The following is an 11374-nucleotide window of genomic DNA, read 5'->3' on the forward strand; positions in this document are numbered from 1 at the left end:
TACACATTTAATATTAATAATACCATAAAAAGTATATTAGATACACATTACGACATCAATACCAATGGTTAGGTTCCGGAGAATCTTATAAATTGAACAGATGGAACAAGACGGATTCATTTTGAAAACGAATCAGTCACCCAAGGATAGGAGAACCGTAAAATACGATACGCGTGTTTTAAATGTCTTAAAATAAAAAATATTATTATATCATTATTTAAATTACAACAAAATAATTATAAACCTAACACTGCAAAGTACGTACCGTTCCAAAATTCTCTATGTTCATTTCGTATATTCCTCCTGCTGTCAACTTACATGGTTTACTAGATCTCATTAGCATCATGTAAAGTACTCTTTGAATATTTATTGGCATGTTGTACCACATTGAGCGGTATCTATTAGATATAAGATAAATATAGATGTATATCGAACTGATGATTTTTCGAGCGTTTAAAACATATTTGTTAACATATATATCGTTAGTCAACTCGAAACTATGATCCGTGATCACTTGCCCAGGTAAAGTAATAATAAGCAAGTGAAATTGTTGAACCACAAGAAACAGACCAATTCTGAGAGCTTCTTCAGATTGATGCAGATTCATAACGGCCTAATTAAAAGGTATTAATAGGTTTCAGTGTTTGGTTTATTAATATTTTCTATAATTGCAAAATAATTCTTACTTGTACGGTTGTTACGGTCATGCCAATCATAGTCAGTAAAATTTGAAAAAAGTAACTTCTACGGCTGCTGTCATCTAACATCTCGAATAATCTTAAAATACAACGAAAGAATAATAATAAAGAGTAATAAGGAAAACTTGCAAAGGAAACTTATTTTATATGATTTTAACAAATATTGGCTTATTTCAGTTTATATTATCTTATTTTAGCTTACATTAACTTCTTTCAATTATTTAGAAATTCTTTTTTCGTATGATCTTTTTCCGAATCTGAACAATTTCTTGTTCGAGCTGATTTTTATATTGTTCCGATTATAGCAAAAAGGAATGAATACTAAAACGCATTTACGCTATAGATAGAAAGCAAGTACAGCAAAACAGCACCGGTTACCGATTTTACCACACAATACAATTCAGTACTTATTGTAATAATTCTTTATTACCATACAGTTTGTCTTACATACCCGGTTATACCCTACGTTTCTCTATTATATAAATGCTAAAGTAACAGTTTTGTCGCTAATGCGCACACAACCTTACTGCCGTACAAAAATTTAATAGCAATAATATTTGTAACGTTTCGGAGTGCCTTATTCCATTCCATCCTTTGCAGAAAAATATTACAGACTGTTGGGTAATACTCTACGGATTTTGAATAGTGTATTTTTTAATACTGCTTATTATTACTACTATTATTACTACTGGGAATGATGATATTTACTGAGACCGGTAGTGCTGGAACTAGTAATCAAGTTTACTGGAGAAATAATTACAAAGAGAAACGGTAAATATTTCAAAATAAACTTTTATTATTTGCATAATATGATATAGATTCTATGATATAACTATTTTCAAATCAAGCATAAATTTTATTGATTAAACACTGTATTTTCAACCTATCGCGGAGAGACGCGGTCGCGAGAATACGCGTCAACGGGAGTCGTAAATTCCCGTTACGATTGCAAGAATCGACACCACGAATAGATCGATCCCCTTATTTCGGTTAGGATAATAGGGGTATTTGTTGTGGTATAACGCTGCGATTTACAGGGTTATAAATTTGTATATTTTCAACACTTAATACACTAAAGAGATACAGCATGATTGACGAATACGAATCGATGAGGTGAATTTGACTGTTCTAGAGCTTGAGAAGGAGAGCGGAAAGAGTGACCGCTCTCTCGTATTGAGAACAAGTAAGTTTCGTTCTTGTGTGATTATGGAGGAAAGCTCGGTATGGGTGTGTCTTTTGAACTAAGAAAACGGAATCGTTGCTCACACTTTTCGTTAGCAAAGTGAGGGCAACGATCTGCGATGAACATTGGTTATAGCCAACGTGAACAAATGACGATTAGAGGAGGAAGCCTCCGATCGGCGTGACTCGGGGTCGACTTTATTCATAGGAAAAATCGGCTTTTCTGTTAGACACTTTTCCACGTTTTCCGTTAGGTGACTACCTGCTTTCTCCGTAATTTGTAAGAACGTATAGTAAACCAAAGGGTCTTTAAAAAGCCGTTATAGACATATATTTATGGGATTAGGAATTCCTTTAAGGCAAACATGTAAATTGAAAACATATGTCGGAGAAGGATTTGAAGTATGGACGTCTGATGAACCTTCACTCGAATTGACCATCGTGCTTATGTATTCTCGCTGATCGTTATTAGTTCCGAGGTGATGATTACAAGAGGTTACAGGTAATGGCGGCAATCGGACAAACAAGAGATCAATGACAATGAACTTAGGTTCGATACGAATCCACGGCCACGGGAAGACGAATCCGATATGATACACGATCCTGGTGTGACTGCACGTACAAGTCGTAATGACTCTCTCAATAACTAACTCCATAACTTTCTCGATAACTAACTAACTGATCCCCGTACAAATGGAACTGCCCTTATATAGTCTTCTCCTCACCTCTCGAGTCAATCTTTGTTTTTAAGGAGAGCTGTATAATTATTCCATACCTCTGTTGTTACATGTCCGTCCCGTGACCGCAGCTACGTTTGGCGACTCATAATTTCACCTCGAGCCCAAGCCTATCGTCATAAACCCTGAGTACATATAATCGGATTAGCGTCTTACAATAATTTCCTATTTTTATTGCTTATTGGTTAAGCTATTTAAGTAGTTGGCAGGCCCGCGCAAGTTGTGAGGGCAATACCAATAATAATGCGGCTACATCAACACAATTATAATATGGACACATACACGCATATACAGGCAATAATAATAATATCTAATCTACAATTTTGTACAAAATATAGGAAGAAAGTGCATATATGATACCAAATATATGTTTGTGTATAACGCGAAAACTAAAATCGATCACTCCACATATGTATAGGAAAAAATTGTTCAGAATGGTGATCTTGACAAAATATTTCAAGGATATCAAAATCGACAAGGAGGTAACTATTTGGCAAATTCACCAAATGTATTTATTATGCATTCCTCCTCTGACAATGAGAAATGTTCTTCATATAGAATTTTTAAATATTCCCGCCATTTTTTAACTTATTTTCTCTATAGAAGATGGCACTATAATATCACGTAATGACCGCAACCTTAGCGTGTTGCAAGTTACCTATCCAGTATCGAACTCTGCATCGCAAGTTACGGTTATAAGTGTACTCGGAGTTTGTTATTCATTTGATTGGTGTGCTGTATGTGTTTATATTGGTTTCTTGTGTAAAAACTACAAAATTTTCATAATGAGTGCTGAGGAAGAAGTGCTACGGATTCAGAAAAAATTAAACAAGATGTCGAGCGGAGACGGGACGGTGAGTAAGTGAGTAAAATATAGTTGTGTACCCTGCTCGGCATATTGGAGGCTGTTCATTAAGCAAAGCTCTTTTCCAATATAAACTGTGATTACTCTAATACATCATCGTAAATGTTTAACAAATATAAAGAAATATAACAAATATAAATATTGTTTGAAAATTTTCTCCAGAAATAAATGTTTATTCGTATGAATTTTTGTACACACAGTAATTCGATGGTGGTAAAGCAACAAAACGTATTTATGGAACTTTAATATTTGGCACGATAATTTTAATGCATTCATAAAACTTGAGAAAGGCGAGTCATGTTATTTTCGTTGTAGAGTTTTCGAAAATGCAGCCTATAAAATTTTCTATTCACATAAGTATTGAAATCGTCGTTAAAGTCTATAGTCGCACTAATTCAAAGCTTATTAGTATAGACTTTTCGTTTGTGCTATAATTATTATTTGTATATATTATTTGTATAGTTCACATTTAACATCGCTTTAAAAAAATTGTCTGTTACATACACAAATTATATCCTTATATAAAATTGGTTACAATGCATGTTTTGATGATAAAGATACATAATAACAATGTATTCAGTAGATTATATAAATATCATGTATACCTATATGTGTAATCTATATTAAAGAAATATAAATGGATCATGTACACTTAGATTTCTTTTTATAATAAAAGTGTGTTCATATTACAGGGGCAAGAACAAGCATTGGAATTACTTAAAATATTACAAAAGTTGCCTGTGGATTTGGAACTTTTGACCAAGACACGCATTGGAATGACAGTGAATGCATTGAGAAAATCAAGCAGAGACGAAGAAGTTATATCGTTATCCAAAACTCTTATTAAAAATTGGAAGAAATTTTTATCTGGTAAAAAAATAAATCTAAATATAAAATTAAAAATAAAAAAGTAAACATAAAAGTAAAATTTCTCTTAGATAAATTAAAATTCTATATCTTTCCCATAGGGTCCAATAAAGAAAAAGATTCTACTTCTTCAAGCAGTTCAAAGAAGAAAGATGATAAATCAGAGAAAAGCAAAGATGATGGAGAACAGAAAAAAGAAAAGGACAATGCAGATGGAAATGATGTTAAAATGAAGGAAGAGAAACCTCATAAAGATATTCAAAGAAAACAGTCTACGTTTCCTGCTCCTACAACCACAGATGCTGTAAGGCTTAAATGTAGAGAACTACTGGCAGCAGCTTTAAGAGTAGATGGAAATACAATTGATGGCTGTGCTACTCCAGAGGAATTAGCAGAAGAACTCGAAGAAGCAATTTATGCAGAATTTAAAAATACTGATAATAGATATAAGAACAGAGTAAGGTCCCAATTTCTTTATATTTTTATATTTTGCTGTAAATACGAAACTTAATTGTATATATCTAATTATTTAGGTGCGAAGCAGAGTCGCTAATTTACGTGACGCAAAAAATCCTAATCTTCGAACAAATTTTATTGCTGGTGCTATAACACCTGCTAGGCTTGCTGTTATGACTGCAGAAGAGATGGCAAGCGACGAAATAAAACAATTAAGGGAACAATTTAAAAAGGAAGCAATTAATGATGCACAACTTGCTACAGTACAAGGAACGAAAACTGATCTATTAAAATGTGGAAAGTGTAAAAAACGTAATTGTACTTATAATCAAGTACAAACACGTTCAGCTGATGAACCTATGACTACTTTTGTGTTATGCAACGAATGTGGAAATCGATGGAAGTTTTGCTAAATATCCTTACCTTCCACAGTTTTTTCTGATTGCAATGGAGAGGAAAATGTATTTCGTTCAAGACCTACCTATTATTAATCATTATTATTAGAGTTAAAGAAACTCAGTGCAAATATATTGCATATTTACAATTCACAGATTACATTGGATGCTTAATGATGTTTTTAGTTTTTCCACAAGTTCAAAAACTATGTCAGTTTTCATTCAATTGTATATACTCATATTTGATTGATTTACCAGAGGTCTCATAGGATTTAAAGATTAAAGGCTCGTAGAAGTTTTATAGGACCTAAAACATATTAACAAAGAATTCATTAAATTAAACAAATTGAATGATACATGTTCTTATTTTGTGTATATACAGCATTGTCGTTGTTAAAAAATTCGGATATGCGACTAACATTAAAATAAAAATATTTCGTTTTATATTGTACGAGGTTACATCATATTTTATCTGTGAAAAATTAGAAATTGTGGGTACAGTTCTGAAATACACGTATGTAATTACATTGTAGTATTTTTGGAACCCTTTTTGACAATATAGTAGTTAAAAATTTTATATTTAAAAATAGATATGATATATGATCGCGAATGTAAAAGTTTCATTTTTATTTAAATTTCATTTTATTTAAATTTAAAAAATTAATAAAGGAATTTCTATTATATCATCTGAAAAAATTGGATTGATTAAGTAACAATTGTACATATGTTACCGTACAACCGCACACGGGTATAATTTTTTTTGTCGATTGACTTTACTATAAACTTGATAGTTTTTATGAATCACCGTTGGGGGCCGCCACTGCACGCGATGTTTCTAGCAATTTAGATTTAAGGGTTTACGTACTTTAACGCATACGCTAATTTCTAACCTAATATCAATGTCATTTGTGTAACTATTAAAGTATGTCCATCAGTATGTACTTTTCAAATGGTTTCTAAATCTTTTACGGTTTATTAACAGATCATGTAGAAGAATGAAATTACGTGATTCTGTTTGCGTTAAAAGATAGCATATAAGTATTATAGTAAAATTGATCGTAATGATGTAACATTTAAAATGAAGTTTTTTGAAGGTAATAGAAAATTTAATAAATATCCAGGAAAGCATAAGTAACGTTTTTCAATAGCTATACATAATGTTTATATAATATGTAACGATCGTTAACTTTTCTGAAATATTTGATGACACAACGAAAAATAATTAAAGAATATATTAAAATAGAAAGTGAATGATTTCTGATCATCACTATGTGCGGAGACGCCCACATCAAAGAGCAATGGCAACTTTTGCAAAACCTTCGATCTACGGTAGAAGGTTTATTAGTCGATGGTGTTTTAAACGTATGGGATGTTTATGGTGGTTTAAATCGTCTTCACAATGTAATGGAAAGGATATTCAAACATGGCTGTCGAATATTTAATCGAAATGTAAGATTAAATCCTTTAACTTGTTTTTGATTGACATGCATAGTTATTAATATGATATAATTTACTTGTATTTGTAATTATACTTGACCATATTTTATTTCTGCCTCTTTATTGTTTAATACAATTGAAATTTTTGATTGCAATGTAATATGAAATTGTACTCTGTTATAATTGTTTGTTTACATGGTCAGCGACATTGGTTCTTTTTTACTTTCATTGTCATTATCTTTTTTTATATTTAGAATAATTTTACTATTTTTATATTATTTATATAGAGAAATACTTAATGTAAACTTAATGTAGAAAAGAATTTAATAAAATTTATTACAAGGGAGAACCGGATTGTTGGATCTTTATTCAAGGATTAAATTGGCTGCAGCCTTCTGTAGCATTGTCACCTGTTGTTCCTGAAACAGAAGATTATCTTTCAAATTTACCAACTCGAATTGTCTCACACAAAGATATGTTATGGCTGTACAAGAGGTAATTACCAAAAGGAATATGTTGATTTAATCTGTTAATGTTTAATAACAAACTCAATTAGTTTAGTAACATATATATATAAAATCAGATACTTAAATTTACATAACATAATTTAATAATCATTATGACATAGTTTGGAAAGTCATTCTTTGTCACATAAGCTTCCATGGCTTTTGTCTGATAAGGAACATTTACTTTCTTGTTTTGAACCATGGGCATTTTTGTGTCAAGAAAACTTAGCTGAAGCCACACTCTTATGTTTAAGAGCAGTTGAAAGAAACCAACCTACATTGCTTACAGAAATTGATCCATCCTTGGTAAGTTGTCCAAAAACAATTTTATTTATTGTAATGTGTATATCGTTGTATTTGTATGATTGATATACATTTTAATCTAATCGTTCACTTAGTATTTTCGTTTTTAGTTTTTACCTTGTTGGATTTCTCCTAAAACAAGTCCAAAGAGGCATCGTCGATCTTCTTCATATCCAATTAATTTCTCAACAATAAATTTTAGTGTTGCAAGAGATAAAGCAATACATATTGAGAAATGTCAATTAGAATCATTAAAAATAGCTTCAGACAACAAAATTATGCAACATGATGATGTTAAATCTAATGAAAAATATGAAGATAAATCATTAGATTCTAAAGAAATTAATGATATACCTTTGAAAAGTTGGAGTAGTCTTTCAGCATTGACTAAAAATTGTACATCTATAGAAAAAAGTGCTTCTGCATCTTCATTATGTGTTGCAAAGAGTAGTTCACATAAAAGTAATGATCCTAAAACATCTTCTGTTGAATTATCAAAAATAATTAATATAAATTATGCCGAATTAAAACATTCAACATCAAATGTGGATAATAAACAACTTGTAAAGCCAAGGACTCCTGTAAGGAAAGTACAAAACAAAACTAAAGCGAAACAGAATCAAAGTATGAAGAAATCTAGCGAAGATTCTGATGTGTTCAATTCTGAGGATACATCAATAAATGCAGTAGAAGAATACCGGATTCCTTCTTTTATACCAAATGAAGCAAATCCAAATGCATATAACACAAATTCTACAGAAATTAGAATTTCTCAAACGCCAAGAAGAAAAACTTCTCTTTTATCAGGTTCAGCGCCTGAATTCACTAGTCCATGGAATTTACAAATTGAGGGGCAAAAAGATATAAGAACAGCAAAGAAGAGTTTCATGGAAGATGGAGGAAGCAGTGTTCAACCTATGGCAATAGGATATTTTCCGCGTCCAACGGAAGGTCAAAGTTTGACAAATTTTTTAGCTTCTGCACAATTTTCTAGAGCAAATGCTGAATTGGACAGAGAAAACGCACATTTCAGTGTTTCTGAAGCAATGATAGCTGCCATAGAACAAGTAAAATGTAACAGGCAATGGCGTCTTATGGAAGAAGCAACTGAAGAAAGCGATGAAGAAATAAATAGCTTAAAACAGAGGATACGATTAAGACGGCGTCAGCGACAAGAAGAGCGGTACAAAGGAAGGACGTGGAATCGCGAACTACTGAGTGATGGAAAAACTGATACTACAACCACTGATCAAAGTGTTAGTCCATTATCAACTTCGTCTGATACTCCCTCAGAAAATATATCTACAGATGACATAGAAGATTTAGAAGTGGATGACGAGCGAAATGCAGTAAAACTTAAAAATGCTGGAATTTCCATATCCATGGCATCTTTATATTCAGATGCAGATTTGTATCAATCATCCCCTGCACATGGAACAGAATCAACTTTAACTGAGAGTAGTATGTCTGCAGAAGGGGTAGCTTTATCACTTCTTAGTAAATTTAGTGAGAAACAATTACCGAGAGCGAGTGAATTACAATGGCTGGTCTCTGAAAAGGATGTACCACAAAGATTGTTACCATTACCAAAAAGTTGGCCAATAAATCCAGATGATGCAGAAAATTCACAGTCAATTCCTCTGCGTGGAACAACAGAATGGGCTCCACCAAGACCTCAAATTATTTTTACATCACATCCTCCACCAGTGTATGTTTATAAATTTAGGAGATACATATATATAATTTCATTATTCAGTTAAACATATTTTTTATACATAGGCGACGGACTCTTATAGCCAAACAGAATTACAGGTGTGCTGGATGTGGAATGAAGGTTGCAATAAAATATGCAAATAAATTTCGTTACTGTGAGTATTTAGGTAGATACTTCTGTACTGGATGCCATACTAATCAGGTAGCATTAATACCAGGAAAAATTTTAACTAAGTGGGATTTTAACAGGTATAACAATTAATAAGACAACATACATTTATAATTTATAAAATGATACTATATATTCATTTATTTGTCCATTTAGATATTCTGTATCAAACTTTTCATATAGACTGTTGGATCAAATGACATCAGATCCATTATTTCAAATAAATGACTTAAATCCATCATTATATAGACGAATAAAACAATTAGCCAGAACAAGATTATTACGTTTCCAATTATTTTTCTTCAAAGATTTTCTATTTACATGTCGATTTGCGACAAGGTATGCATTTTAAATATTTTTTCCTTTTTATTGTGAGAAAGGATAATATTCTGAAATTTGTGTTACTTCTTTTAGTGTTCAAGATGTACTGAAGAAGGAACCAAATTATATAATAAGTGAACCGCATGTATATTCCATTCAAGATCTGATGCATGTTAAATATGGTATTTTGCCAATGAGATTGCAAGAATTAGTTGAAATGTGTAATATGCATATTATGGGCTGTGAGGTAGTGTTTTTTATAGTAAATATTTATATTTTTAATGAAAGCCGAGTTATGTATGTTATATATTTGTACTTTTAATAAGATCTAATTTTGTTTTTAGCTATGCCAAGCTAGGGGATTTGTATGTGAGCTATGTCGTTCCAAAGATGTCATATTTCCATGGGAATTCACAAAAGTTAGTAGATGTGAAATGTGTGGTGCATGTTTTCATAATGAATGCAAGCAGAATTTTAATAAAGTAGATTGTCCACGCTGCATTCGTTTACATGATAGACGAATATCTAGAGAACAATTTTGACATACGGTAAGATTATCTTGTGTCATATTATTAGATATAAGTATCAAATTAGTAATTTATAAATTTCATTTAAATTATTATTTAAAAAAAAAAGATATTCCCAAATTGTGCTTTGGTTTCTATTTATCATATTTAATACAAAATTGAAATTGTCAAGTAGCAACAAGTAAATTCAAACTACCGAAAATCTCCATTATATTATTAGTTATATAGATGTGTTAAAATGTAAAAGTTATATTTTAATTTAAAAAATTTAATATATTTGCAAATTTCACGAATTGAAACATTCTATTGCTTGAAATGCCTAAAGTATAGCATTTTATAAAAAAATTTACTTAATATAATTATGTGTACATTACAAATGTAGTAAAGACTGAGAAAATGTGATATTTAAAGTAATTGTAACTTTATTCTTGAAGTATTTTTTCTATTTATTTTTTTTTATATTACATAATTACTCATGTTGTAGTATGTATACTGCTACCAGTCAACACGAAAATAGCGATGTATATAATTTATTTATAAGTTTTCGACTTAAATAATATAAATTATTTCAATGTGACAAAAGGTCTTAAATATTACGTATTTGCAAAATGTATTATTCTAAATATGTATTTATAGCTTGCTTTTATTTTTTTAACTATGAATTAATTTGATAGACGTTTAATATGATTAAAAATAAAATAAAAATAAATTATTACATGTTATAAATATTGATTATAAAGTGGCAATAATATTTTTAGTACAATGGTTTATAAAAATATTATCTTTATACTGAAAAAATATAATAGTCATAAATGCTGTACCTGGTTCCTATCATGATTGAAAGTATGCATTGTTTATTTATAAAAGTTGTTAATATGGTCGAAGTTTATAATAAAATATTAAAATCTAATAGGTTGTTTTATTTTCCGTAAGTATTTGTAATATATGTATTACAAACAAGGTACAGAATAGATGTGATATGCAATGCTCTTTCGTATCCTACGTTTTGGGGATTATCTGACATTTCCTTACCACTTTCGTACCATATGTGACGTTATTGATTCAATATATAGTACTGGTTTGAATTAAAACTAAATAAAGCTTTATACATACGCAATTGTAAATAAAATATAGATCAGGTTATGAGACACGGAGTCCCGCTTAATGTCCGTCTATTCTGTATGTTTCATTGCCTTAA

The 11374-nt window shown here is 30.7% G+C and overlaps 2 protein-coding genes across 5 annotated transcripts; both read left to right on the forward strand.

The window, feature by feature from the left end:
• Positions 1 to 486: 486 nt before the first annotated feature.
• On the forward strand, positions 487 to 5725 carry LOC122572733 (transcription elongation factor S-II). 3 transcript variants are annotated; one of them, XM_043738109.1, is made up of 7 exons: positions 487 to 624; positions 1299 to 1469; positions 2956 to 3099; positions 3221 to 3471; positions 4175 to 4352; positions 4451 to 4806; positions 4883 to 5725. In XM_043738109.1, the coding sequence occupies exons 4-7, from the start codon at positions 3403 to 3405 to the stop codon at positions 5216 to 5218; spliced, it is 939 nt and encodes a 312-aa protein (XP_043594044.1). In that variant the 5' UTR covers positions 487 to 624; positions 1299 to 1469; positions 2956 to 3099; positions 3221 to 3402; the 3' UTR covers positions 5219 to 5725. The 3 variants fall into 3 exon arrangements, with proteins under 3 accessions (XP_043594044.1, XP_043594046.1, XP_043594047.1); XM_043738111.1 differs by lacking the exons at positions 487 to 624; positions 1299 to 1469 and having other exon boundaries at positions 1736 to 3099; positions 3221 to 3479; XM_043738112.1 differs by lacking the exons at positions 487 to 624; positions 1299 to 1469; positions 2956 to 3099; positions 3221 to 3471 and adding an exon at positions 3515 to 3772.
• Positions 5726 to 5864: 139 nt separating this feature from the next.
• LOC122572723 (run domain Beclin-1-interacting and cysteine-rich domain-containing protein) lies at positions 5865 to 10821 on the forward strand. 2 transcript variants are annotated; one of them, XM_043738080.1, is made up of 9 exons: positions 5865 to 6294; positions 6444 to 6649; positions 6981 to 7132; positions 7266 to 7449; positions 7557 to 9154; positions 9226 to 9408; positions 9485 to 9667; positions 9743 to 9896; positions 9994 to 10821. In XM_043738080.1, exons 2-9 carry the CDS (start codon positions 6470 to 6472, stop codon positions 10189 to 10191), a joined length of 2832 nt encoding a protein of 943 aa, XP_043594015.1. In that variant the 5' UTR covers positions 5865 to 6294; positions 6444 to 6469; the 3' UTR covers positions 10192 to 10821. The 2 variants fall into 2 exon arrangements, with proteins under 2 accessions (XP_043594015.1, XP_043594016.1); XM_043738081.1 differs by having other exon boundaries at positions 5865 to 6649; positions 9976 to 10116.
• Positions 10822 to 11374: the final 553 nt, after the last annotated feature.

This window comes from Bombus pyrosoma, linkage group LG11 (genome assembly GCF_014825855.1).
Source record: "Bombus pyrosoma isolate SC7728 linkage group LG11, ASM1482585v1, whole genome shotgun sequence".
Lineage (NCBI taxonomy): Eukaryota > Metazoa > Arthropoda > Insecta > Hymenoptera > Apidae > Bombus > Bombus pyrosoma.

Bases quoted from the DNA above. Each gene is read 5' to 3' on its own strand.
- LOC122572733 (XM_043738109.1), top strand. From the start codon at position 3,403: ATGAGTGCTGAGGAAGAAGTGCTACGGATTCAGAAAAAATTAAACAAG. The intron at 3,472-4,174 runs GTGAGTAAGTGA...TTCATATTACAG, and splicing joins TGTCGAGCGGAGACGGGACG to GGGCAAGAACAAGCATTGGA. The intron at 4,353-4,450 runs GTAAAAAAATAA...TCTTTCCCATAG, and splicing joins TTGGAAGAAATTTTTATCTG to GGTCCAATAAAGAAAAAGAT.
- LOC122572723 (XM_043738080.1), top strand. From the start codon at position 6,470: ATGTGCGGAGACGCCCACATCAAAGAGCAATGGCAACTTTTGCAAAAC. The intron at 7,450-7,556 runs GTAAGTTGTCCA...TTTCGTTTTTAG, and splicing joins CAGAAATTGATCCATCCTTG to TTTTTACCTTGTTGGATTTC. The intron at 9,897-9,993 runs GTAGTGTTTTTT...TTTTGTTTTTAG, and splicing joins TGCATATTATGGGCTGTGAG to CTATGCCAAGCTAGGGGATT.